The following is a 26,669-nucleotide window of genomic DNA, read 5'->3' as shown; positions in this document are numbered from 1 at the left end:
GCTGCACACTGAACACATGTATGTTCTCTCCCCTGTATGACACATCATGTGTTTTCAAAAGGTTTGGCATTTAAAAGACTATTGCAATCAGGTAAGCTCAATGGATTCTCACTATGACTTATCTTTATTTTTAGTGCCCTTAAGTGTGCTGTAGTATTCACTGCACATAGGACAGATTTATGGCTTTGTTTCTGTGTGAGAAGTACTCGGATGCCTTTTCTTGAATTTGAAGGATGTTGCCTTGTTTGCACTGACACAAATATTCACCTGTGTGAACTTATTGGTTATATTGGAAAGAGCCTAAGTAGGTAAAACCTTTACCCCACAGAGCACACTTGTTTTGTGACTCCCCTGTGTGGAGTGTCCGGTTAAAACTGTTGTTTGTTAGGTTGTACCGCTCTTAGTCTTAGGCTTTAGAGGTTTGTCCTTTGCCTGTGATCTGTTCGACTTCACTCTCAGCCTCATTCGTTCTTGTTAGTGATACTCTGTTAAAGGGTCCACACAAAATTATCCACAGCTGGTGCAGTCATAGACACACCTATTTTCTGAAAATATATCACTTACTGAACTTCAGACCTTGTGGCTTGAATTTAAATTCCATCATGAGTGTGGCATATCGGTTTTAGTTTCACTTGAGTTCAATAATCAGTGCTCCAGAAATATCATTATAAGCGTGTTTGTTTTTCAGTCATACTCGTCAATAAGTATGTTAAAACGGCATCTGCTGAAGCCAAAATCTTTCCTCGAAACAATAGCCGAAATGAAAAGGCATGGGGATGTTTTAATATTCATGTTTCTTAGCTAGCTACCAGTAGCTAGCATAGTAGCTAGACCAAATTTAGACACGATAAATATTAAAAATGGTAAAAACAATTCTCTTGCCTGTGGAAATGATACAACCCCCCCTTTTTTAACTTCCTTTTCACAGTTGTCTTGAAGGAAACAGTGTTTTCTGCTACTAGCATGTGAAACAGGCTCAATTGGCAACGAAGTGAAGGGCAAACACAAAGCATTAAAATAACAAGTCAACCTGACACCAGCAAGCAAAAAATCAAAACCGAGTAATTCAGAAAGTCACGTAATTGGATTTTCAGATAAGGATCGAAAGCCAGCAATTTTTCATACTTTGATTATACTAATTGCTCCTGCCTTAGCTGGAATATTGATTTAAAAAATGTGTATTTCTTCTACCCAATGAGATAGATAAACCACTGCTTGAAAACAGCAGCTCTGAACTTTAACACAGTGCAGAACTTGCCTTCAACACATAAAGAAACCATGATAACACAGATGTTGATGGAAAAAAAAAACTGAATTTATTTAAAGAACTAACAGCGAAGCATTTTAAAGCGTTGTGGCATTCCAGGCAGGCCGATCGTGTTGGTTAAGAGTCAACTGGCATGCGGACACAGCAAACAGGACACACAAAGGGTTGTCCGAGGGAGCATCCTAGGATTCTCTAATTCCATCTGATGTGAGCACTTGCTCACTACCCCCTCACCCCCCAGCCCAAAACACAAAGCAGTACACACTTAAGGAGAAAGGAGCGAAAACTGTGACAAACCTAAACTTTCCCTAAACCAAGTATGCTAGCTTTACTCTCACTGAATTAATAGTTTGCACACACACAGATCGAATGACTGTGATTATCAAGAAATGTATACCAAGTCCATCCATATTTGTTCGTAGGTGCGCTCACAGACAAGGTGATGTTACAGCTTTGGAAAAGTACTCAACTATTTGTGTGTGATTGTGACTCCTTGTCAACGAAGATGTGCTGGAGATCTAATCACAGGCTTAATGGAGGCATGTATAAAGAAAACTCACACTGAGCGGCTGAATGTGAACTCTCATGCATGTTATTCACAGATGTCATCTTTATTTTACTAGTACTATGTATAAGTTTTACTATCAAAGTGAAAACTGGAAGGTCAGGATTTTTCCTAACTCCTAAGCATACACTTGAATACCTAAACATAACCCTAAATTTAACACCAAACCCCCCTCCAAATAATTTTTGTGCGAGGACCTGTGAAAATTGTCCTCAGATCAGTTAAAAAATAATCCATTCTTCAATTTGATAGGAATTTGTGTGTGCCTGAACACAATAGCTGAATACTGTATTAGCCATTTAGGTCTTAGCTAGCCTAATTATCTTCGCACTGGTCAGAACTCTGAACAACACATATTGGTAATTAATAAAAGCAGAACAACCTGAAGGAAACTGAAACACTAAAATATAAGAACTAAAACTGACATTCAATAATTGGAATAAAACATATCTTAAAATCAACAAACAGGAAGGTTACAGGAATGAAAGTCAGAAGACAAGAGCTTTGTATAGCTTAAACATCCCAAACACACACACTTACTCTACAGATGCACAGCTAACAAACACCACACACCCGGCCACAACATAATGCTCAATAAGAAAAAATATATATAGTTTTTTGTTTTTTTAAGGTCTTCCTTAACAGAAACCCCACCTTGGAAATGACTCAATGTCAACATCAAGCTGCTGGGGAACACACCCAACACTGCTGGTGGGGCAAACAACTTCCTGGGTCAACAGGAAATAGAACAGACCATGGAGGAGAGTGGGTCGATAAAGGCTGGGTACCGTACCATCTATACCATGTTTGGTACCCCCACACTACATCGTCACACGTGTTTGGTACCCCCACACTAAACCCGCCTGTCTTCCAGCCACCACCCCTGACAAGCGTCTCTCTCTCGGTGCTGCTGTGGGTCAGGACAGCCGTCCATCAAACATGCCCCTCAACCAGCCAACGATAACAACCTTCTTCAGTCAGGCTAGGGCCTTCCTCCTCACCTCCTCCTCATCCTCACAGCCCTAACCTCCCTCCCATCGCCTCGCTCTTCCTCTGTGGTTTCCACAGAGGTCAATACTGCTGCTGACCTCATGAACACACGGCAGAAGACCTGCACGACGCACGGCTGGACCAGAGAAACCAAATATGAACACACTCACACACCAGATGTCCCCTGATCCTCCTCCTCTACCTCTCCTTCTGGTTCAGCCTTCCTGCATCTTGTAAATACCTCCCTGCTCCTCTCTCTCCCTCTCTCTGAGCCCATCTGTTGGTAACAGAAACCTCTCCACACCAAGAGGACAAAAAGAGCTCAGCCCAGTAAATTCATTCCAAACGGAAAAATGCTTTTAGTTTTCATTTCATTTTCCTGTAAAAAAAAAGCAGTTTCTTCTTCTCCTCCTCCATCAGTCTTCTCTTCTGCGTTAGCGTATGACCTCCTCCTCCCCTCTGAGGGTGGTGTGGGAGGTGACCAGTGGTTCTCAGCAGTGGATGTTTGGATGTTCCGGGCATGGTCCGGGCCGTTTCAGCCCACTTGGGCCCAGGTGAGGAAGGCAGGAATGTCTCTGACGGGCACATTTCTCGTCAGCGCTTTGACCCGCAAGTTGCGGTCATCGGTCAGGAGGACCACCTCCCGACGCAACCGCACCGGGCCATCTGGACGAGAGGAGAGGTGGGAGAGAACGGAGGAGGCGGAGAGATGGGCAAGATGGAGCGGGTGAGGGAGGAGAGGTGGCGAGGAGAGGTGGAGAGGAGGTGAGGGAGGAGAGGTGGAGAGATGGAGCGGGTGAGGGAAAAGAGGTGGAGAGGAGGTGAGGGAGGAGAGGTGGACAAGATGGAGCGGGTGAGGGAAAAGAGGTGGAGAGGAGGTGAGGGAGAGGTGGAGAGGAGGTGAGGGAGGAGAGGTGGAGACGGGGGATACGTTAGGGCACATGACTGTGTACCCAACGGGACATGGCTGACAGTTAAGATGATTACGTACCTCTCTGTGTGTCCTTCGCCTTGTCCTTGCAGTAGTGAAGACAGCAGGAGAGGATGACGTCATCATTGTTACCCTGGAGAAAAAAGCCGAGGCAGAGAGCATAGAACCTATTGTTAATGTGGTAGGGATATAAGAGCCCACTATTAAAACTGAGATAAGCGTTAAGCAGAACAGCAGCTATGTGGCCACTCAAGGAGCATTTTGTTTTTTTTAAAGACAGACATCCGGCATCTTAGAGAAGAAACTAAATCGTGAATATATATTTTCCATTTAACCCTAAATGTAATGTACAGCCCTTACCAGGCTTGGAATTTCATAATTTTAGGGGCAATGTCACAGGGGCAATGTCACAAAACATTTTTGGGCGCAAAGGTTATTGAGTGAAATAAGAGGATTAGGATCTTATAGATAAACAACTTGAATTGCTTATAAGAAAAAAACATGCATGACATAAAAACATATACATTAATCATATTTTGAATGATAACTTTTTATGACTTATGATTTTTTTATTATCATGTTGAAATCCTTGAAATTACATCTACTCCTCCCAACATTTTTATAGATTCTGGAATCTGTTTCATTTCAGAAGTTTTAGTTGGGAGCGTTCACATGACGACAACCAGGCTACGGTATTGACAGTTAAATATTGTGGAGGCTAGTTCCTGTAACTAACTGTAAGCCCTGCACCTAACTGTAAGCCCTGCACCTAACTGTAAGCCCTGCACCTAACTGTAAGCCCTGCACCTAACTGTAAGCCCTGCACCTAACTGTAAGCCCTGCACCTAACTGTAAGCCCTGCACCTAACTGTAAGCCCTGCACCTAACTGTAAGCCCTGCACCTAACTGTAAGCCCTGCACCTAACTGTAAGCCCTGCACCTAACTGTAAGCCCTGCACCTAACTGTAAGCCCTGCACCTAACTGTAAGCCCTGCACCTAACTGTAAGCCCTGCACCTAACTGTAGCTCTGATACTTAACTCCTACATCTAACTGTAACTCCATTTAGCCCTAACTCCTACATCTAACTGTAATTCCATTTAGCCCTAACTCCTACATCTAACCGTAACTCCATCTAGCCCTAACTCCTACATCTAACTGTAACTCCATTTAGCCCTAACTCCTACATCTAACTGTAACTCCATTTAGCCCTAACTCCTACATCTAACCCTTCAAGCTGGTTTCACAGACTAAGATTAAGCCTCTTCCTAGACATAAACCAAAACATTTTTTGTTTTCACACTTCACTAAAAGCCTAAATCTAATCCAAATTCTAAGTCTAAACCTAACCCTAAACTTAGAGCCTAAACATTTGAATTTTACAAGTGGAGGCCAGTTTCCTAAATGTGAATATACACACAAAAGACCCTTTGTCTATGTATGGTCCATTACAGGTTAATCAACACACATCCCTTTTGGTCGCTCACTCACAGCCCCACTACTCTCGCCCCCCACACACACACCTGCTGTCCTGAAGTGTCTTCGCTGCGAAAGGCGATGGAATCAAGCTCACTTCCTCTGCTGGTCAGTGCTCTGAGGCAGGGCTCTTTGGCCTCAAACCCTTGTTCAAGAAATGCCACGGCAACCCTAGCCTTTTCCTGGACCGTGCGAGCGTGGGCGGCCCCAGAGAGGTTACCTCTGGAACCGCCACGCCCACCACCCCCACTGCTCTCCTGTCCCTTCGCCAGACCATCCAACTCTGTTATCACTGGAGGGAGGGAAGAAATACACTGTCAGAGTCAGACTTCAATGACAACCACTGCATTCATTATGAATTGATTTGTACACATGAAAACGGTTATTGGCAGAACGAGTCATTACTCAAACATCACCTCAACCCTGTTCAGCAACTGATATTATGTAGCTATCCTATGCTGTCTCCAGTGCACTGCAGGATGGGTTTGAAATCCTTCCCACCCTTGCCGAGTTTCCTGTCCAATCCTTTCCCGTCTCTAATCTGTAGGTAAGTATTTATTTCTGGGAAGGCTACAGATTTCCCACAGCAAATCAAATGAGAGAAAGGCTCCCTTCAAAGATTCCTATAGCCATAACACAGGAACATGCAGGACCATTTTTCCTGACTAAAATCTCCTAACGAACTTCTAAAGTCAAGGATTTCTTACATTTCTGTGGAATAATCTTCTGATTCATCTGACATACGGAAACTCGCTCTAAACCTTTAGGCATTTCCATCTCGTCAATAGATCTTAAAGAGGTGTGAAGTTTAACAACAAGACACTGGATTGATTAACCACATTTGCAGTTTCTGCCTGGCAGGCAACCCCACACTCCCCGAGGACACAATGTCACCGACCCCATTACGGAGGCTTAGTCCCTGTCTTAATCATGCTCTGCCACGCCGCCCCTTAGGGCGTTTGATGTCAAGCAAGGCTTTTTCACCATAGTTAACAAGAGCAGGTGAGTCACTTTCCATTTGGTTTGGCACCCACGGTTGAGTCTGCGCTTTGGGAAAGATCTCTGTCAGCAATATTCTGCCTTGTCACAGGGTAGTTAGTGGTCTGTTGAAGCCCCTTTGGTGTTCTGGCGCTGCGCCTGGCAAAGTCGGTGAAGCTATCTTCTGCCTGGTTGGGCACTCCTAACAATGTCTGAAGTCCACCTGGCTGGGTTGCTGATCTAGACTCAGCCTGACGGATCCTGTTGTCACAGGCTACAGCCTACGTCAACCTTATAACACTTGAAAAATCAAGTAACATTTATATTTTCCTTGGAGAATCTAACTTTTTACAATTTCAGTAACCACTGTGATTATTTTTGAACACCCAATTATGAAAAGCCAACTGACAAAGCCAACCGTGAAGCATGCAATAAAATGCAAATTAATTACTTAAAAATCATACAATGTGATCTGGAATTTTGTTTTAGATTATATCACTCACAGTTGAAGAGTACCTATGATAAACATTACAGACCTCTACATGCTTTGTAAGTGGGAAAACCTGCAACATCGGCATTGTTTCAAATACTTGTTCTCCCCACTGTATACAGTTGCAGCATGTGTTTGAGTTCAGCCTATTGCTTTTCCAGTATGAACTCCCTTATCTTGTAAAATAAAGCATAAAATTCCTGAATTTTTTAAATTATAAATTATATAATATTCATTTTTATATTATTTTAAATTATAGATTATTATAATAAATTATATATATATATATACATAGTATCTCACAAAAGTGAGTACACCCCTCACATTTTTGTAAATATTTGATTATATCATTTCATGTGAAAACACTGAAGAAATGACACTTTGCTACAATATAAAGTAGTGAGTGTACAGCTTGTATAACAGTGTAAATTTGCTGTCCCCTCAAAATAACTCAACACACAGCCATTAATGTCTAAACCGCTGGCAACAAAAGCGAGTACACCCCTAAGTGAAAATGTCCATATTGGGCCCAATGTGTCAATATTTTGTGTGGCCACCATTATTTTCCAGCACTGCCTTAACCCTATTGGGCATGCAGTTCACCAGAGCTTCACAGGTTGCCACTGGAGTCCTCTTCCACTCCTCCATGACGACATCACAGAGCTGGTGGATGTTAGAGATGTGAGGGATGTACTCACTTTTGTGAGATACTGTGTATGTGTGTGTGTCAGGACTCCTCATGGTCCCAGTAATCGTTTCAGAAAAAAAAAATCTTGATTACCTCAACTGAGTTAGATTGGCAGTAGTTGTCCAGGCCAGTGAGGTTTTTGATGTCTGCGTGTGTTAGTTATCTGCCATAACAATACCTTGAATTTAAAGCACCTTTCAGCACCCCCCAAGGGCACTGCACAGCAAACGCCATAATGTGGAAATATCCGTACCTATGAGTGGTACCACCAGTATATAAGTCCCTGACTGCAGAAGGGTCTTTAGGCCGGTGAGGTGGTCGATGAAGCCGTTGGTGTCCAGGACCAGGAACAGAGGACGCACCTCCAACTCCACCTGCCCACAGGTTTGTAACACCGCCTGGACGGAGGCAGCACGCACATGTTACAAATGATGTCACATTATGCAATGTTGATTATTCACTTCAAAGTAAAAGAAACTACCGTGGACTAAGTTATTCCAATGAAAGTCAATCACTGTGTGGTAAATTGCAGAGAAAAAAGTAACCATTTAACCAGGAATCTGGTGAGTCTACACATCCCCTGAGGTATTTGGGTGCTTGTTGATTCTACCTGTATCTTGTCCCTGCGTCTCTGCTGCTGGGCCAGTTTGTTAGTGAGGACGCTGCGTCTGGCTCGGAGCTCTCGGATGTCATCCTCGCTGCCCCCGCCCTCCTCCCCAGATGACTCCGCCTCCACAATGACATCATCACTCTATGACATCCAAACAGGAGAGTGGGGACGGAGTAGGGCATCATTAAATGGACACACCTGGACCTCACACTTGGTGACACTACATTGCCGTCACTTTACATTAGGGATGGGGGGGGCACTCGATACAGTGATGTATTGCAATAATCTTTTTGACAATATTAAAATGTATTCTGAAATAAAAAAAGACATTAAGACATTTACATGTTTTGTTAGCATACATTAAAGCAATTCACTCTAGATTACCAAACCAGCCAGTAGGTGGTATGAGCAAACTTTGCTCCATTTGTTTATACCATCATGACAAAGTGTATATTTAGCTTACGTTTCCTGAAAGAACACACTGCACTGCCAAATTAATATACTTTCAAAGCAGTTCACACATTTTCCCTGACTCCTTGTTTTCAGACAGATATTATGTGATTACTGAAAACTGGAATTGTATCAATGAAAGTATTTTAATTTATTTTTTACCTGTATGTTGTCAAAATTAACTACACATTTTTGTCATATATTTACATTATGTAAATACGTACATCAGGAATGTGTTGTCTGGGGTGCATTAAGTCTTCATGTCATCCTGTCACATTTAAATTCCATAAAAAAATGGTCTCCCACATGAGTGGCTGTGTCTTTAACACTACATAACAGTGCTATGTTTGCTGAGTGTCTGTATGGCATCTCGACATTAGACTTTGTCACGTATTAACATCACGCTAAGTTTGAATATTTCGCTAGACACTAGGGTTGGGTATTGGAAAGTGCCTTGCAATACGATATATATCACGATACACATGTTACGATTCAATACATAACGATTCATCACAATACCACAACTGAATCATGATACTTATTGAAGTGCTAAAGAAAACCTCAAATAATATAAGGCTGTATACTTGAAATGACAATCTTTAGCTAACCCCTAATTAAAAAAGAACCACTCAATTCGAAATGACTTAGAACTTCTAAATGTAACCCTCTAACCCTTTGAATTCTAGAATGCTGCTGTTGACTACTGAAAATTCAAATTTCTAAATTTTCTTCAAACAAACAGACAAAGCACATAAAGAGCACATACTCTTCTTTAATTTGACAACACATTATATGATCATCAATATGATCATAATCAAGTAAGCACAATTCAAATCTCAACACGTTTTTATAAATGATAAGAGGAAGTATGTGGCGTAAATCATTTGGCAGATGCAGGACATCATCTCGATCAAATAACAGTGTTGTCAGCGAAGCACAACATTACTGCTTCTTGGCTAGCTAGTGAAAGAAAGAGTTTGTTGCTGAACAAGCGAAACTTTTGCGGTCAGACAATTTTATTTTAATCTGACAGACGAAACAAACAGGACAATTAGTTGTCTAATTAGCAATGGAATTTTCCATGTTTGAATGAAATCGGAAGAAACACGAGAGAAAACAACCAATCAACCGGCTACTTGGCTACACATCTGGTTTCTTATTGAAGACATCCATAGGAATGCAATAACAGGCTTTTAACAAGTAGATTTTGTGATATTTACAGAAATATTATTGTTAATGAAACGCGCCCGTTTGGTGACAGCTACAGTAATTTAAAAGACGGCTGTCGACAGCGTAATAAATAAATAAATAACATTGATTATAGAGATCAGAATATTGATACAATAGTGATTTCGTTTTTGCGATTTTACATTAAATCGTTGTATAGGCACAGCACTACTAGACACCATTAAGCTTTGTGTTAAACTGACTAATGTTTCTTATTAAGTTTACCTCCACCACAAATAGCATCTATGAAATGTATGGCTTTTGCCACTGGCCGTTTTAAAACGTATTAGCCAGTAATAGGCTTACTAGTATCTACCTCACTAATTGGAATAGTCATAATATTTAAAAATTGCTAGCAATACTTTTTTTTTTAGATGTGTTTTTCTGGATTTTGTTGTTGTTATTCTGTCTCTCACTGTTCAAATACACCTCGCATTCAAACTATAGACTGATCGTTTCTTTGTCAGCAGGGGATCAAATACTTTTTTCCCCTCACCGTATTTATTTCATGGCACAAAAATGAAAAAAATATTAAATGTATTTGTGAATGACACAGATACAATAACTATCACTATAGGTGAAGATAACTGACATTTTCGTCAAGTCAAAAGACGAGAGAATCGTGGAAACCCTACTGCCCAAGGGGTTCTGATCTGGTCTGTATCACCCCAAAAAGCACGCACGGATGCGTACTTCGAAAATCCACCAGAAATAGTTGCAATATAAACAGTTTTATGTTAGGCTTACTATAACGTAGTTACTGAAGGTTGTAGCCATCAATGTTTTTTTCTATCCTGACCCAAAAAGCATGCACGGATGCGTACTTCGAAAATCCACCAGAAATAATTGAAATATAACCGTAAACAGTTTTATTTTAGGCTTACTATAATGCAGCTACTGAAGGTTGTAGCCAGCTAAGGTTTTGTCTATCTGGGTAAAATCCTAATGCATAATTTGCTCATACTGTGACGAGATTCGAACACGCAACCTATTGGTTGCAGGTCCGTGTCTCTAACCACTACGCTATTTAACAAGGGGTAGTCAGTCAGTCAGTCAGTAAGAGATATCTTACTCATCTTGATATCACTCATCTTGGCCGGTTCCGCTTTCATGGTCTGGCAAAAAGCAGTTAATAGTCATATACACTCACCTAAAGGATTATTAGGAACACCATACTAATACTGTGTTTGACCCCCTTTCGTCTTCAGAACTGCCTTAATTCTACGTGGCATTGATTCAACAAGGTGCTGAAAGCATTCTTTAGAAATGTTGGCCCATATTGATAGTTGGCCCATCTTGCAGTTGATGGAGATTTGTGGGATGCACATCCAGGGCACGAAGCTCCCGTTCCACCACATCCCAAAGATGCTCTATTGGGTTGAGATCTGGTGACTGTGGGGGCCATTTCAGTACAGTGAACTCATAGTCATGTTCAAGAAACCAATTTGAAATGATTCGAGCTTTGTGACATGGTGCATTATCCTGCTGGAAATAGCCATCAGAGGATGGGTACATGGTGGTCATAAAGGGATGGACATGGTCAGAAACAATGCTCAGGTAGGCCGTGGCATTTAACGATGCCCAATTGGCACTAAGGGGCCTAAAGTGTGCCAAGAAAACATCCCCCACACCATTACACCACCACCACCAGCCTGCACAGTGGTAACAAGGCATGATGGATCCATGTTCTCATTCTGTTTACGCCAAATTCTGACAAATTCTGATACCATCTGAATGTCTCAACAGAAATCAAGACTCATCAGACCAGGCAACATTCTTCCAGTCTTCAACTGTCCAAAGCTCGTGCAAATTGTAGCCTCTTTTCCCTATTTGTAGTGGAGATGAGTGGTACCCGGTGGGGTCTTCTGCTGTTGTAGTCCATCCGCCTCAAGGTTGTGTGTGTTGTGGTTTCACAAATGCTTTGCTGCATACCTCGGTTGTAACGAGTGGTTATTTCAGTCAAAGTAGCTCTTCTATAAGCTTGAATCAGTCGGCCCATTCTCCTTTAGCATCAACAAGGCATTTTCACCCACAGGACTGCCGCATACTGGATGTTTTTCCCTTTTCACACCATTCTTTGTAAACCCTAGACATGGTTGTGTGTGAAAATCCCAGTAACTGAGCAGATTGTGAAATACTCAGACCGGCCCATCTGGCACCAACAACCATGCCACGCTCAAAATTGCTTAAATCACCTTTCTTTACCATTCTGACATTCAGTCAGGAGATTGTCTTGACCAGGACCACACCCCTAAATGCATTGAAGCAACTGCCATGTGATTGGTTGATTAGATAATTGCATTAATGAGAAATTGAACAGGTGTTCCTAATAATCCTTTAGGTGAGTGTATATACCTAGTACCAATCAAAGGTTTGGACACAACGACTCATTCAAGGGAATTTATTTAGCTTTACTACTTTCCACCAGGTTAAGGGAATGCCAAGGTTGTGCAAAGCTGTCATCAAAGCAGTGTGTCAACTTTGAAGAATCTAAAATAAAAATGTATTTTAATTTGTTTAGTACTTGGTTATTACATGTCTCCGTACATGTTCTTTCATAGTTTTGATGTCCTCCTATTTTCCACATTGTAGAATAATAGTGAAAATTAAACCCTTGAATGAGTAGGTGTGTCTGAAGTGGTACTTTATAGACATGCAGCTCTGGACAAAATGAAGAGACCACTGCACCTTTTTCTTTCCTTTCCAAACATTTTGCAAAGGAAAGTTTTGAGTGAGGAACAGAAGCGTTCAATTTGCAGTGGTCTCTTAATTTTAACCCTTCTGTTCCTCACTCAAAACCTTCCTTTTTGACTTTTTTGGAAAGTAAAGAAAAAGGTGCAGTTGGTCTCTTAATTTTTTCCGAAGCTGTATATCGAGGCAATAATAACACACACACGCACGCATATGCACACACACACACAAACACTCACTCACCTCTCTCTCGTTCTGTGAGTCCTGCTGGTTGTGTGCGTCGCCGGGGCGGCTAGACTTGGGAGGAGTTGCCATGGAGACGTACTTCCCCCCCTTGAAAGCTAGTAGAGGTTCTTCCTGTCCACACAGAGCCTCCAGGAAATACTTCAACACTGTAACCCGTTTACAATCGGCAGCTATCGCCTGGGAATAAGAGTGACAAAGGCATTTTGCTTTTACTGTTTTAAATTGCAGCCAGTGAGCTTACAGACCGAAGGCTTGAACTAATCTGGACCAACACACTAGCATCTGTTTTTGCACATCATTTGAATAACAACCATAGTGAAACACTTTCTTTAACTGAAACATTACGTTTGTGTGTGCGCGTGTGTGCATGCAAACATCCACGCCGTCCCTAAAGTCAACTGCTCTGATCATCTGAGATGCTAAGCGTGACTATGTGGTAAACGTGCGTGCGCAGCATGTGACCTGACCGTGTCAGCGGTGCGGTCTACGTAGCAGGGCTCCTGTGGGGCGGCGAGCAGTGGGACGAAGCCGGCCAGGAGTCGGTCCTCCTCCAGCAGTAGCAGGTTGAGCTCCTCGTCCCCCTCCCCACCGTCCCCGTCGGCCTTGTAGAGCGGCGCCTCCCCGTGGTCGACGCGGGCCAACGCGTTACAGAGGTCTGCCAGGCTACACCACACGTCAGGGCTGCCCCTGCATGGGTACAGAGAGGGAGGCTGGTCAGGGCTGCCCCTGCATGGGTACAGAGAGGGAGGCTGGTCAGGGCTGCCCCTGCATGGGAACAGAGAGGGAGGCTGGTCAGGGCTGCCCCTGCATGGGTACAGAGAGGGAGGCTGGTCAGGGCTGCCCCTGCATGGGTACAGAGAGGGAGGCTGGTCAGGGCTGCCCCTGCATGGATACAGAGAGGGAGGCTGGTCAGGGCTGCCCCTGCATGGGTACAGAGAGGGAGGCTGGTCAGGGCTGCCCCTGCATGGGTACAGAGAGGGAGGCTGGTCAGGGCTGCCCCTGCATGGGTACAGAGAGGGAGGCTGGTCAGGGCTGCCCCTGCATGGGTACAGAGAGGGAGGCTGGTCAGGGCTGCCCCTGCATGGATACAGAGAGGGAGGCTGGTCAGGGGGCTCGTTAGGAGGAGTGTGTGATGTGTGTGTGTGTGTGTGTGTGTGTGTGTGTGTTTAGTCTGCTCCTGTTCCATGCTGGGCAGAAGAGAGAAGCGTCATTAGAGGGGAGATTAACGCAAGGTGGGACGGATCCAAGGGAGTTATTCGTGCAGGCTGGTAGGGGTTGTTAATAGCCCAGTTCTGTAAGGGTGAGTTAGTTGTTAAACTGGGGAGTTACCGAATGCATAGTAAACCATGTTAAATCTAATAGAACATTTGGCATTCCCTTAAAAAAATTTTTTTTTTAAATTGGGGTTAGGGGCTTGTGTATGTGTGTGTCTGATTGTGTGTTTTTGATCGACAGGGAGTATGTCAGATGTGTGTGTGTGTGTGTGTTAATCTCACTCTAAACTGCAAGGTGGAGGATTCCATTGGTCTGGGTGTCCAAGCATCCAATCAGACCAGACTTTGACGCTGGGCAACAACTCCCTCAGGTCCAATGGGAAGGAAGACACTTTAACCATCCCCTCCTCCTCAATCCCCTCTTCTCTATCCTCCGCCAGAATGGGCTCTGAGAGAGAGTGAATATTGTTTGCTTTGGTAGGAATGGTGGTATGTCAGGCAAAGTCAACATTACTGTTTGTGTGAGTGCATCAAACTGTGTGTCTGTCTGTCTGTCTGTCTCCCAGTCTGCCTATCTGTCTCTCTCTTAGTCTGTCTGTCTGTCTAACATGTCTGTCTGTCTACCTGCCTCTGTACTTGACTGTCTGCCTATTTGAGTGCCTGCCTGTCTGTCTCCATGACTGTCTGTCTGCCTACATGACTGCCTGCCTGTCTACCTACTTGACTGCCTGCCTGCCTACTTGACTGTCTGCCTACTTGACTGTCTGCCTCCTTGACTGTCTGCCTCCTTGACTGTCTGCCTCCTTGACTGTCTGCCTTCTTAACTGCCTGCCTGTCTGTCTGCCTCCTTGACTGTCTCCTTGACTGTCTGCCCCTTGACTGTCTGCCCCCTTGACTGTCTGCCCCCTTGACTGTCTGTCTGTGTACCTGCAGGTGTGTCTCTCAGTAGCTCAGTGCAGCGTTGGACCAGCAGAGCAAACATGGCCAAACCCAGAGCAGTAGTCTGCTCTTGTAATACAGACCTCACCTCACCATCACCTCCTGAGAGAGGAGAGAAAAAAAGAGAGCAAGAGAGGAGGGAGAAGACATTAAGCAATAGGTTTGGCATTACCTGTGTGCATGAGTGTTACCTCCACTCTGTACAGTAAACAAGGGGATAGAAAGGATATGTAATGTGTGTGTTTTAAAGAGGTCTCCACAGGTCAGGGTAGGACCCAAATCACATAGATCTACAATTCTCTAGCCACCCTCTGGCTCGGATCATGTCCTTGGATTTTGGGTATGTGGGTGCAAAACAAAATATGTAAAAAAAAAAAAAAGGAATATACAGGTAAAACAAACACAAAACTAGCTTAAGAGGTTAGTTCACAAACAACATAAAACAATAAAAAAATTATAACCAGATAAAATGGCATATGTGCCAGTTTTGTTTCATCAATCTGTACATGGACCACAGAATGTCATGTACCCACATCACACTACTGAGTCATTTCCCCACAACATCATCACACCACTGTGTCATTTCACCACAATAACATCACACCACTGAATCATTTCATCACAACAACTTCACACCACTGAATCATTTCACCACAACAACTTCACACCATTGAGTCATTTCATCACAACATCAAATTGTTATTGTTATTTCCTATAGGCTATAGCATAATAATGATGACCATATGCCAGACACGCCTACATCTCCATATGTTGAGAGCCGTTAAAGAAAGGTGAAAGCTGAATTGACACGGAGACAAAAGGCACTGGTTCATGAAGAAAAGGATGAGTCAATGAGGTATTGCTAAAATGTTATAAGACATTATATCATCTCAACATTTTAAAACAGCTAACAAACTAGCTAGAGCTGACCGATAACTATAGCTAACCAGGCAAACGGTCACAATACTGACAGAAAGAATAGCTAGGTCCATTTCAATGAATGGTATGTAGTGTGTTGCCTCTGCTCTGAGCGTTGTGTCTAGTGAACATGTTAATGGTCTGTAGTGTGTTACCTCTGCTCTGAGCATTGTGTATAGTGAACATGTTAATGGTCTGTAGTGTGTTACCTCTGCTCTGAGCATTGTGTATAGTGAATATGTTAATGGTCTGTAGTGTGTTACCTCTGCTCTGAGCATTGTGTATAGTGAACATGTTAATGGTCTGTAGTGTGTTACCTCTGCTCTGAGCGTTGTGTATAGTGAACATGTTAATGGTCTGTAGTGTGTTACCTCTGCTCTGAGCATTGTGTATAGTGAACATGTTAATGGTCTGTAGTGTGTTACCTCTGCTCTGAGCATTGTGTATAGTGAACATGTTAATGGTCTGTAGTGTGTTACCTCTGCTCTGAGCATTGTGTATAGTGAATATGTTAATGGTCTGTAGTGTGTTACCTCTGCTCTGAGCATTGTGTATAGTGAACATGTTAATGGTCTGTAGTGTGTTACCTCTGCTCTGAGCATTGTGTATAGTGAACATGTTAATGGTCTGTAGTGTGTTACCTCTGCTCTGAGCATTGTGTATAGTGAACATGTTAATGGTCTGTAGTGTGTTACCTCTGCTCTGAGCATTGTGTATAGTGAATATGTTAATGGTCTGTAGTGTGTTACCTCTGCTCTGAGCATTGTGTATAGTGAACATGTTAATGGTCTGTAGTGTGTTACCTCTGCTCTGAGCATTGTGTATAGTGAACATGTTAATGGTCTGTAGTGTGTTGCCTCTACTCTGAGCGTTGTGTATAGTGAACATGTTAATGGTCTGTAGTGTGTTGCCTCTACTCTGAGCGTTGTGTGTAGTGAACATGTTAATGGTCTGTAGTGTGTTACCTCTGCTCTGAGCATTGTGTATAGTGAACATGTTAATGGTCTGTAGTGTGTTACCTCTGCTCTGAGCATTGTGTATAGTGAACATGTTAATGGTCTGTAGTGTGCATTACCTCTGCTCTGAGCATTGTGTATAGTGAACATGTTAATGGTCTGTAGTGTGTTACCTCTGCTCTGAGCATTGTGTATAGTGAACATGTTAATGGTCTGTAGTGTGCATTACCTCTGCTCTGAGCATTGTGTATAGTGAACATGTTAATGGTCTGTAGTGTGTTACCTCTGCTCTGAGCATTGTGTATAGTGAACATGTTAATGGTCTGTAATGTGCATTACCTCTGCTCTGAGCATTGTGTATAGTGAACATGTTAATGGTCTGTAGTGTGCATTACCTCTGCTCTGAGCGTTGTGTCTAGTGAATATGTTAATGGTCTGTAGTGTGTTACCTCTGCTCTGAGCGTTGTGTCTAGTGAACATGTTAATGGTCTGTAGTGTGTATTACCTCTGCTCTGAGCGTTGTGTATAGTAAACATGTTGATGGTGATAATCTGTAGCATGCGCGTGTTGCCTAGGGGGGAGGGGCTGTTTCGGAGCAGTGCTCTGAACTCCTGGAGCACACGGCTGGACACCTCTGGGAATGACTCCATGCTGCAACACATTGCAGACCAATTAGCAGACACTCTCAACCAGAGCGACTCACAGTCAGTGCATTCCACTAAGGTAGATAAGACACACAACCACACACACACTCCTATGTACTCACCCTACTTTAGTGAAGAGTTTTCCATGAGTGTGGAGAAAGCTGAGGATGAACCTCTTGTTGAGCTGCAGACAGACAAGAGTAACAGAGCACTGATGAGTGAAATGGCTATTTATTTAATTGTTCCACAGCCATTTCTGGGCCTGGATAGAAAGAGATGCAGCAAATGTTAAAATGACATCAAACTCAAGTAAGAATTCTTAAAAACAGCCATTGAAATAAACATGACCTTCTTTTAAATTGTTTGATTTGACACTTGGCCGGTGTTGCTAGCTAAACAGTACATCTACCTAGCTATCAGGGCGAGACTTCCAAACAGAGGGTTCTAGACGTTATATTAGCTACATCCCAAGTAGCCATGACATTAGCTACATCCCAAGTAGCCATGACATTAGCTACATCCCAAGTAGCCATGACATTAGCTACATCCCAAGTAGCCATGACATTAGCTACATCCCAAGTAGCCATGACATTAGCTATATCCCAAGTAGCCATGACATTAGCTACATCCCAAGTAGCCATGACATTAGCTACATCCCAAGTAGCCATGGCATTAGCTATATCCCAAGTAGCCATGGCATTAGCTATATCCCAAGTAGCCATGATATTAGCTACATCCCAAGTAGCCATGACATTAGCTACATCCCAAGTAGCCATGACATTAGCTACATCCCAAGTAGCCATGATATTAGCTACATCCCAAGTAGCCATGACATTAGCTACAACCCAAGTAGCCATGACATTAACTTAACCACGTTAACAAGGACTGGGACAATGAGGTGAGCTGTGGGCAGTGGCAGCAGGTATCAACAGGCAGCACCTTGATCTGCAACATGCCCATACGTTATTAGCCCGTACCACTCCATCACAAGGCTATGAAGAGATCAGAGGTGGTTGATGAGGGTAACCAGTGTCCTGGGGGAAGGGGTACAGAGACGGTGAGATATTTCTCAGTAACTACTGATCAAACAAAGCGGCGGTCAACCCTCTGACACAACCATGTGCGCCTGCGGATGTGTGGGCGTGTCTGCATGTGTGTCTGTGCGAGAAGGTGACCTGCGTGTCTGGATGTGCGTGTGTGTTTGTGTTTATGAGGGCGTATCTCCATGGAGATGGTGATGACGAGAGAGCCGCGGCCCACGATGCACCCTGTCTGTCCGCAACAGGGTGAGTCACACAGCCACCTCTTCCTGTGTGTATTATGTTGAAGAGTTCTGGTTGTGTGTGCTGTGAAAGGCTGTGTGGGAGGTGCGTCTGAATACAAGGTCACGTGTCCCACCGCCTGTGTGTGCGCTTGTTGTGTGTGTTGTGTTCACAATGGGCCGGGTAGCGCATTTGTTTTCGACAAAGGCAAGGGACAAAGTTCTGTCAGGGTGATGTGGTCATGCCCATGAAGGCCAATCAGGCCGGGGTGAAGAGAGGCGATGAAAGGAGAAATCTGTTCTATTTCTGAAGTGGCGCCGTTGGTGTCGGCCAATCATGGTAGAGAATGTAGCCTGATGCCCAGTCTAGTTTTGTTTTCGAAATGTCCGTTGCCTGACTGTATGTGTGTGTGTGTATATATATATATATATATATATATATATATATATATATATATATATATATATATATATATATATGTACAGCTCTGGAGAAAAAAAATATGAGACCACTCCTAATTTTTTTTAAATCAGCATCTCTACATGTATGGCAGCCATTCCATTACAGTGTATGTTAAATTCCAACACAGACACACCTCATTTTACTTAATGAGGTACTGATTAGGTGATTACCTGAAAGTATAAAAACCACTGCTGTGGTCATCACTATCCTCTTGCAATAGGACCAGCTAGATGGCAAAAACAGTGCAAGTAGTACCTCAAAGGTAATGTGAATAAACTATTCCACATGAGAACATAATTGAAAAGAAAAGCTTTGAGTGAGGAAAATAAGGGTTCAATTCTGACTTTACTGGCAGAGGGATACAGTGAGCGTCAGGTTGCTTCCATGCTGAAAATGTCAAAGACGGCAGTTCATATGAACAAGGTCAAACAACAGACATTGGGGACAACAAAGCTACAGATTGGCAGAGGGCGAAAATGACTGTCCACTGACCAAGATGACCATCAACTCATTCGAATGTCACTCAACAACCAGTTTTTTTTTCCACCAGTTGTTGTTTTCTACAAATAAATACTCTAAATGACAATATTTTTATTTGGAATTGGGGAGTAATGTTTTCAGCAGTTTATTGAATAAAACAAAAAACTAGAGAAACTGATAATTTTGCAGTGGTCTCTTAATTTGTTCCAGAGCTGTGTGTGTGTGTATATATATATATATATATATATATATATATATATATATATATATATATATATATATATATATATATACACATGATTGGTGGGCCAGCAGTGGCTGTCTTCCTGTGTCCACAAGCCCCCCCCTAGACTAGAGGGAACAGACAGTATGTGTTTGTGTGTGTACATTGTGTGTCTGACTTGGGCGTAACATGTTCTGCTCACATCACTGGCGCTGAGGTTCCCCAGCTCTCCTTCCTGTTCGGAGTCTCGGCTGGACTCACTGCCCCCACGGTGGGATGACGGAGCCCCTGCCTGGCCACTAGGACGAATCCAGATCTCCACCCTGGCCGCCTCCTCCCCTCGTCCACCTCCTCCTCTGACCCCCGGGCCCATGGACCCCCCCTCCGACTCCTGCCTCCGTCTGCGCTCCATCTGGTCCGCCTGGGGGAGGACAGACCAAGAGGTCAGGGAACATATTACACACAGGAGGAGACATCACCAGATAGTCATGTTTCAATTTATTAAAGGTTGTTGGATGAGATTGGACTATAGAGAACTGTAGTTAGGGTCTGACTGTAGCTGGGTTCTGACTGCAGTCTGGTTCTCACCAGGTTCTGACTGTCGCTGGGTTCTGACTTAGTTCTGACCGTAGGTGTTCTCACCTTGCGTTTGGCCTCTTCAAAGAGGCTCATGAGACTTTCCTTGGCGGTCAGGATGGGGTTGGAGGCGGCCAGACTCCTCATGTAGTAATACACAGCATCCAACTTCCTTTTCTGATGGAGGGAAAGAGAGCGAGAGGAGTGGAGAGGCAGAGGAGAGACGTCAGGGGTTTTCTTTCATCATGGTGACTATATCCTCTCTCCTAATGGCAGCTGAATGTAGTCCTCATGGGACCCTGTCACCTCCACTCACCGTGTACACAGCCAGCAGAGCCAGTTGGTTGTAGGGGCGACCGTTCTTAGGGGCGATCTGCTGGGCCTTCAGATACCAACTGCACAGAACGCAAACCACAGGAACCAGGAAAACATAGAGCGGGAAGAGGAAATGACTTTACTCACACGTGACTTCTCTGAGTCCGTTTTTCTACGCAAGTTAAGCGTACTCTTTCAGGAGGGCAAACTCCGTTAAACAACGGTCAGACAGCCTGGCTGGTTCGGGGGGGCCCTAGGTCAGGAGGTACGACCACAACACTATACCTGGTAATGACAGCGTCACAGCGGGGGCATCGTGTACCCAGCAGTTGGCCAGACATGATGGAGGGAGCAACCAAAAAGTGTGTTAGAGCCTGTCGCCCCACCGTAATGGAGGGAACTGAACAGTGTCTTACAGTAGCAGGGTAAGTAGTACCGACTAGAACCAAAGGAATCTGGTTGACATCAAGAAACCAATTCGGTCACGTTGCAGTGTGACGTGGGATTAGGACAAAAGCCTGGGGCTTGTGTTCAGTGGGGGAAAGCCATCAATCACGCTGTGATGAAATCTCTTTAGACAGACCTGGGAGCATTATTCCATTACCCTCTTAAACAACACTCTAAACAACAGCCGCTCCCTTCCATTGTAAATTGTGGACGGAGAGACGTGAGCGTTCCTCCGGTAACCATGGTGACGTGCTAGCGTGCGTACCTGCGGGCCTTGCCGTAATTAGCTGAGTCACTCGCTTGCTCCCGGTAACGGGCGATATCCCCCTGACAGATCAGACACCGCTGGGCGCTGATCAGGGCATACTTCACCTGGACCAACACACGTTATAACATGATTAAACACACAAACACACAGGGACGGGTTAGTGGGGTGGAGGGACGGGTTAGTGGGGTGGAGGGACGGGTTAGTGGGGTGGAGGGACGGGTTAGTGGGGTGGACGGACGGGTTAGTGGGGTGGACGGACGGGTTAGTGGGGTGGACGGACGGGTTAGTGGGGTGGAGGGACGGGTTAGTGGGGTGGAGAGGGACGGGTTAGTGGGGTGGAGAGGGACGGGTTAGTGGGGTGGGGAGGGACGGGTTAGTGGGGTGGAGGGACGGGTTAGTGGGGTGGGGAGGGACGGGTAAATGGGGCGGAGGGACGGGTTAGTGGGGTGGAGAGGGACGGGTTAGTGGGGCGGAGGGACGGGTTAGTGGGGTGGGGAGGGACGGGTTAGTGGGGTGGGGAGGGACGGGTTAGTGGGGTGGGGAGGGACGGGTTAGTGGGGTGGGGAGGGACGGGTTAGTGGGGTGGAGAGGGACGGGTTAGTGGGGCGGAGGGACGGGTTAGTGGGGCGGAGGGACGGGTTAGTGGGGTGGGGAGGGACGGGTTAGTGGGGTGGGGAGGGACGGGTTAGTGGGGTGGGGAGGGACGGGTTAGTGGGGGGGAGGGACGGGTTAGTGGGGTGGGGAGGGACGGGTAAATGGGGCGGAGGGACGGGTTAGTGGGGTGGGGAGGGACGGGTTAGTGGGGCGGGGAGGGACGGGTTAGTGGGGTGGGGAGGGACGGGTAAATGGGGCGGAGGGACGGGTTAGTGGGGTGGGGAGGGACGGGTAAATGGGGCGGAGGGACGGGTAAATGGGGCGGAGGGACGGGTTAGTGGGGTGGAGAGGGACGGGTTAGTGGGGCGGAGGGACGGGTTAGTGGGGTGGGGAGGGACAGGTTAGTGGGGTGGAGGGACGGGTTAGTGGGGTGGGGAGGGACGGGTTAGTGGGGTGGGGAGGGACGGGTTAGTGGGGTGGGGAGGGACGGGTTAGTGGGGCGGAGGGACGGGTTAGTGGGGCGGAGGGATGGGTTAGTGGGGTGGAGGGACGGGTTAGTGGGGCGGAGGGACGGGTTAGTGGGGCGGAGGGACGGGTTAGTGGGGCGGAGGGACGGGTTAGTGGGGTGGAGGGACGGGTTAGTGGGGTGGAGGGACGGGTTAGTGGGGTGGAGAGGGACGGGTTAGTGGGGCGGAGGGACGGGTTAGTGGGGTGGAGGGATGAACGGCTGAAGGCCGGCAACCTGCATCCACCGTGAACTACAAGGGTACACCTAGCATGTAAAGGAAAAAACACACTGATAGACTGCATTTACAAATAAATGTTTTTTGTTGCATTTCTGTATTTACTGGGGACATGGACAGCACCGAACCACAAACGTGCAACCTTACACCCAGAACACACACACTAGCGCTGACGTTACCGTTTTGCGTAGTGGGCGGGCTCTGATGGCCATGCCGTCCATGTAGTCCTCCAGTTTGAACTGAAACACTGTCTGGAGCTTCTGCAGCAGAGCATCAAAGAATTGTGCCCCCTGAATAACACAAACAGTGCATCAAAGAATTGTGCCCCCTGGGTAACAAACACAGTGCATCAAAGAATTGTGCCCCCTGGGTAACAAACACAGTGCATCAAAGAATAGCGCCCCCTGGGGAAAGCAGAGTGCATCAAAGAGTGCCTCTCTGAGATATGAACAACACAGCATGATAGAAACGTTTGTTCCCAGAAGAAACGTTTACACACGCATTGTTGATACAGTAGTGATATTATTCCCAGTGCACTCACACACAATATTACACAATCACACACCTCTAAAGGTGCTTTGGCTCCTACAGTGTGTGAAGTTTCAGAACTCTGAAAACATATTCTCAAACCACTTCCTCTTCTCGCAAATGTTTCCCAACATAAAACCAATGTCTACTCACAATAATTTTAAGGTAACATCAAACAGAACAAAATTTAAATGAACCATTTGTAATTTACACATAGTACTATGACAGTTTGTCAAGGGTTTGAATACTTCTTCAAGCAAAAAAAACCCCATAAACCCTCAATCATTAAACATTTCTTGACTAAGGTATTTACAGACTGGGCAGTAACAACTAGATGTCAGTAAACAACAAGTACTTCTCTAGCTGCATTCAAGTGTGTGTTTTCAGTGAGTGTGTACTGTGTTTTCAGTGTGTTTATAGTTTTTTTCAGTGCGTGTGTGTGCGTACCTCATCCAGCAGTGTGAGCAACATGGTAGTGATTTGTGGTGTTGATTCTCCGCTGGGATCTTTGAGGAGCTGTCTGAAGCGCTCTATGACTTGGTAGAACACATTCTTCCAGAGAGCCTGGTCCAGGTTCTGACTGTCACTGAACTCTATGTCCGTCAGAATTACGCGCTCATATAGGGTCAACAGATCCGCCCTGCAGGGAGTCACAAAAAGAGTTTGAAAAAGAAAAAGTATTAATCTATTAACTACTTCATACACACTACCGTTCAAAAATTTTGGGGTCACTTCAAAATGTGCTCGTTTTCAAAAGAAAAGCAGATGTTTTCTCCAATAAAATAACACTAAACTAATCAGAAATACAGTGTAGACATTGTTAATGTTGTAAATGACTACTGTAGCTGGAAATGGCTAATGTTTAATGGAATATCTACATAGGCGTACAGAGGACCATTAACAACAACCAACACTCCAAGGCTAATTGATCATTAGAAAAACATTTTGCAATTGTTAGCACAGATGAACATTTTTGAAAACTGTTAATTAAAGAAGCAATAAAAACTTGAGTATGTGAAACATACTAGTTGAGTATGTGAAACATCATCAATTGCTAAAAATATTTCTTTTTATATATAATTTTGTTTCTAAAACACACCAGTCTATTCTTGTTCTGAAAAAATTAAGGCTATTCCATGCAAGAAATTGTGAAGAAATAACTAGTAGAACACTGTGTACTACTCCCTTCACGGAAGAGAGCAAACTGGCTCTAACCAGAATAGAAAGAGGAGTGGGAGGCCTGAGTGCACAACTGAGCAAGAGGACAAATACATTAGAATGTCTAATTTGTGAAAGAGATGCCTCACAGGTCCTCAACTGGCAGATTCATTAAATAAAATCCAGGTTTTAGGTGTTCATATCACAAAGAATCTTTGTGAGATTAAATGAAAAGATTCTTGATGCCATCTGTCAAGCATGGAGGAGGCAATGTGATGGTCTGGGGGTGCTTTTGTGGTGGAACAGTACGAGGTTGTAGAGGGTAAAAGGGATATTGAAGATGAAAGGCTATCACTCCATTGTGCAACGCCATGCCATCCTCCTACAACAGGACAATGACCCAAAGCAGAGCTCCAAACAATGCAAGAACTATTTAGGGACGAAATAGTCCGCTGGTATTCTGTATAATGGAGTGACCAGCACAGTCACCGGATCTCAAACCTTGAACCTATGGTATGTAAGTGCCCATCAAGCCAATCCAATTTGTTGGAGGTGCTTCAGGAAGCATGGGGTGAAATCTCTTCAGATTACCTCAACAAATTGACAACTACTAAATGTTCCTCTTTTTTAAAAGACTAAAATCCTGCTTTGGCCCCCCCCGTCCTACAGCTATTGATCTGAGTTGCCTTCCATTCGTCTCTTCACTTCTCACCCACCATGCTTTCTAAAACCTCTCTCTACATCCTCCTCTCATTCCACCGTTGCCCTCTCATCCCTCCATCTTACCTCAGTTGAGCCATGCGGTCCAGTCCGTCAGCACTGAGTCTGTCTCTAGACAGGAGGTTGCTGAGCTGTAACTCCTGGCTGTCAGCCGCTCTCAGCAGTCTTCCTAGCTCTCCTCTGGCCTGTTGCTCCGCCTCTTCCGGAGTAAGCCCTGCCCCGGATCCGGCCCCTGCTCCAGCCACAGCCGGGTATCCCATCTGGCCCCTGTATCCCCCATAGAACTGAGCCGTGTACATGCCGTTGGAGGTGGGTATCTGGTAGGGACCAGAGGGCATAGTGTGGTATGGGAAAGGGTACCGTGTGTTTGGGTTAGGGTTAGGGTTGGCGTTGTATGGGTAAGGGTTGTCAGAGTTCTGGTACTTGTAGAAGGCCTGGGCCATGGCTGCTGCCTGCTGCTGGAAGTGCTCCCCCTGGTGGACTGGAGGACTCCCCGCAGTCTCATCGTCCGTATCCAGGAAGTGCAGCGCTCCGTAACCGCCACCCGTCTGTAGGTACATGGGAGGAGTCTGCTGCTGCTGGAGAGAGGCATGCTGGGAAAGACGAAGGGCAGGTTTCTGGTCAGGGTTGTTGGGGTCCCAAAGACGCCTCATTCCTCCGCCCCTTCCGCCCCCTCTTCCTCTTCCTAGCCCCGCCTCCCTTCCTCCACGGATCCCACCAAACAGGAGCCTCGGGCCGGGCTCTGCCGGCAAATGGGAGAGGTCAGTGTGGGCAGGAAGGATGAGGATGCCCCTCCCCCTGCCTGGAGGCCCAGTTCCCTGCCTGCGTCGACCATGGGGGTCATCGCTGGGTTCTGAGCTGGCCTGGGAGATGCCTGACTGCCTGTCACTCTGAGATATCTTCAGGAGCCCTCCTCTCCCTCCTCCTTGGCTTCGCCCTCCTCTGCTCTCCTCCTCCCTCCTCTCCAGGCTCCAGTCCTGCTCTCCTCCGTCCCTCTTCCTCCTCCTCCTCTCATCCATTCTTTCTTCCAGTTTGCTTTCCTCCAGAGAATCTGTAGAGGAGTCCCTAGTGTTCCGCCTCCTGTTCTGGAGCTGACCTCCTCTTCCTCCCTCCCCTCTGTCTCTCTCTCTGCGCCCCAGGCGGTCTCGTCGGGCCCGGTCCTCTCCGACGCCCCCTCCCGGTCCTGTTCCGGGCACGTCCAGACTGGTTCCGCTGCTGGCTGAACTGGTGCTGTAGGTGCGGTTCCTGGGTCTTCTGATGTCTGACTTGGAGTAACGTTTGGAAGAGGCCAGGTGGTTGTTGTTGGGGTTGTTTCTGCATCTATAGCCAACATCCCCCGCATCGCTGTTTCTCCTCATCTCTCCATCCCTCTCTCTGTTTCTCTCTATCAATCCGTCCCTCTCTCTGTTTCTCTCAATCCCTCCATCCCTCTCTCTGTTTCTCTCAATCCCTCCATCCCTCTCTCTGTTTCTCTCTGACCCTCCATCCCTCTCTCTGTTTCTCTCAATCCCTCCATCCCTCTCTCTGTTTCTCTCTGACCCTCCATCTCTCTCTCTATTTCTCTCCATCCCTCCATCCCTCTCTCTGTCTGTGAGTTGTGGTCTGTTTCCTCTC

General features: G+C 45.4%; 1 protein-coding gene across 2 annotated transcripts; it reads right to left on the bottom strand.

The window, feature by feature from the left end:
• Window positions 1-1,293: 1,293 nt before the first annotated feature.
• Window positions 1,294-26,480, bottom strand: smg6 (SMG6 nonsense mediated mRNA decay factor). Of its 2 annotated transcripts, XM_029120922.2 has the most exons (18): window positions 25,122-26,480; window positions 23,625-23,817; window positions 22,829-22,939; window positions 21,310-21,416; window positions 20,599-20,677; window positions 20,349-20,459; window positions 19,909-20,127; window positions 17,402-17,463; window positions 17,141-17,286; window positions 14,750-14,863; window positions 14,105-14,270; window positions 13,076-13,295; window positions 12,606-12,785; window positions 7,995-8,135; window positions 7,638-7,782; window positions 5,276-5,520; window positions 3,814-3,886; window positions 1,294-3,488 (listed from the first exon to the last, which is right to left on the bottom strand). In XM_029120922.2, exons 1-18 carry the CDS (start codon window positions 26,411-26,413, stop codon window positions 3,358-3,360), a joined length of 3,735 nt encoding a protein of 1,244 aa, XP_028976755.2. In that variant the 5' UTR covers window positions 26,414-26,480; the 3' UTR covers window positions 1,294-3,357. The 2 variants fall into 2 exon arrangements, with proteins under 2 accessions (XP_028976755.2, XP_034149165.1); XM_034293274.1 differs by lacking the exons at window positions 17,141-17,286; window positions 17,402-17,463; window positions 19,909-20,127; ... (4 more) ...; window positions 23,625-23,817; window positions 25,122-26,480 and adding an exon at window positions 15,781-16,543.
• Window positions 26,481-26,669: the final 189 nt, after the last annotated feature.

The sequence above is a fragment of the Esox lucius genome, chromosome 7 (assembly GCF_011004845.1).
Source record: "Esox lucius isolate fEsoLuc1 chromosome 7, fEsoLuc1.pri, whole genome shotgun sequence".
NCBI classification, from domain to species: domain Eukaryota; kingdom Metazoa; phylum Chordata; class Actinopteri; order Esociformes; family Esocidae; genus Esox; species Esox lucius.
Note: the sequence above shows the minus strand (reverse complement) of the source record. Positions and strands in the feature narration are given on the sequence as shown.

What these genes read in the sequence shown, in the direction of transcription:
- smg6 (XM_029120922.2), bottom strand. Translation starts at nt 26,413, where the DNA reads ATGAGGAGAAACAGCGATGCGGGGGATGTTGGCTATAGATGCAGAAAC. An exon ending in TAGACCGCACCGCTGACACG is followed by an intron (nt 12,786 to 13,075) that starts GTCAGGTCACAT and finishes TCTTATTCCCAG; the next exon opens with GCGATAGCTGCCGATTGTAA. An exon ending in ACTCACAGAACGAGAGAGAG is followed by an intron (nt 8,136 to 12,605) that starts GTGAGTGAGTGT and finishes TGGATGTCATAG; the next exon opens with AGTGATGATGTCATTGTGGA.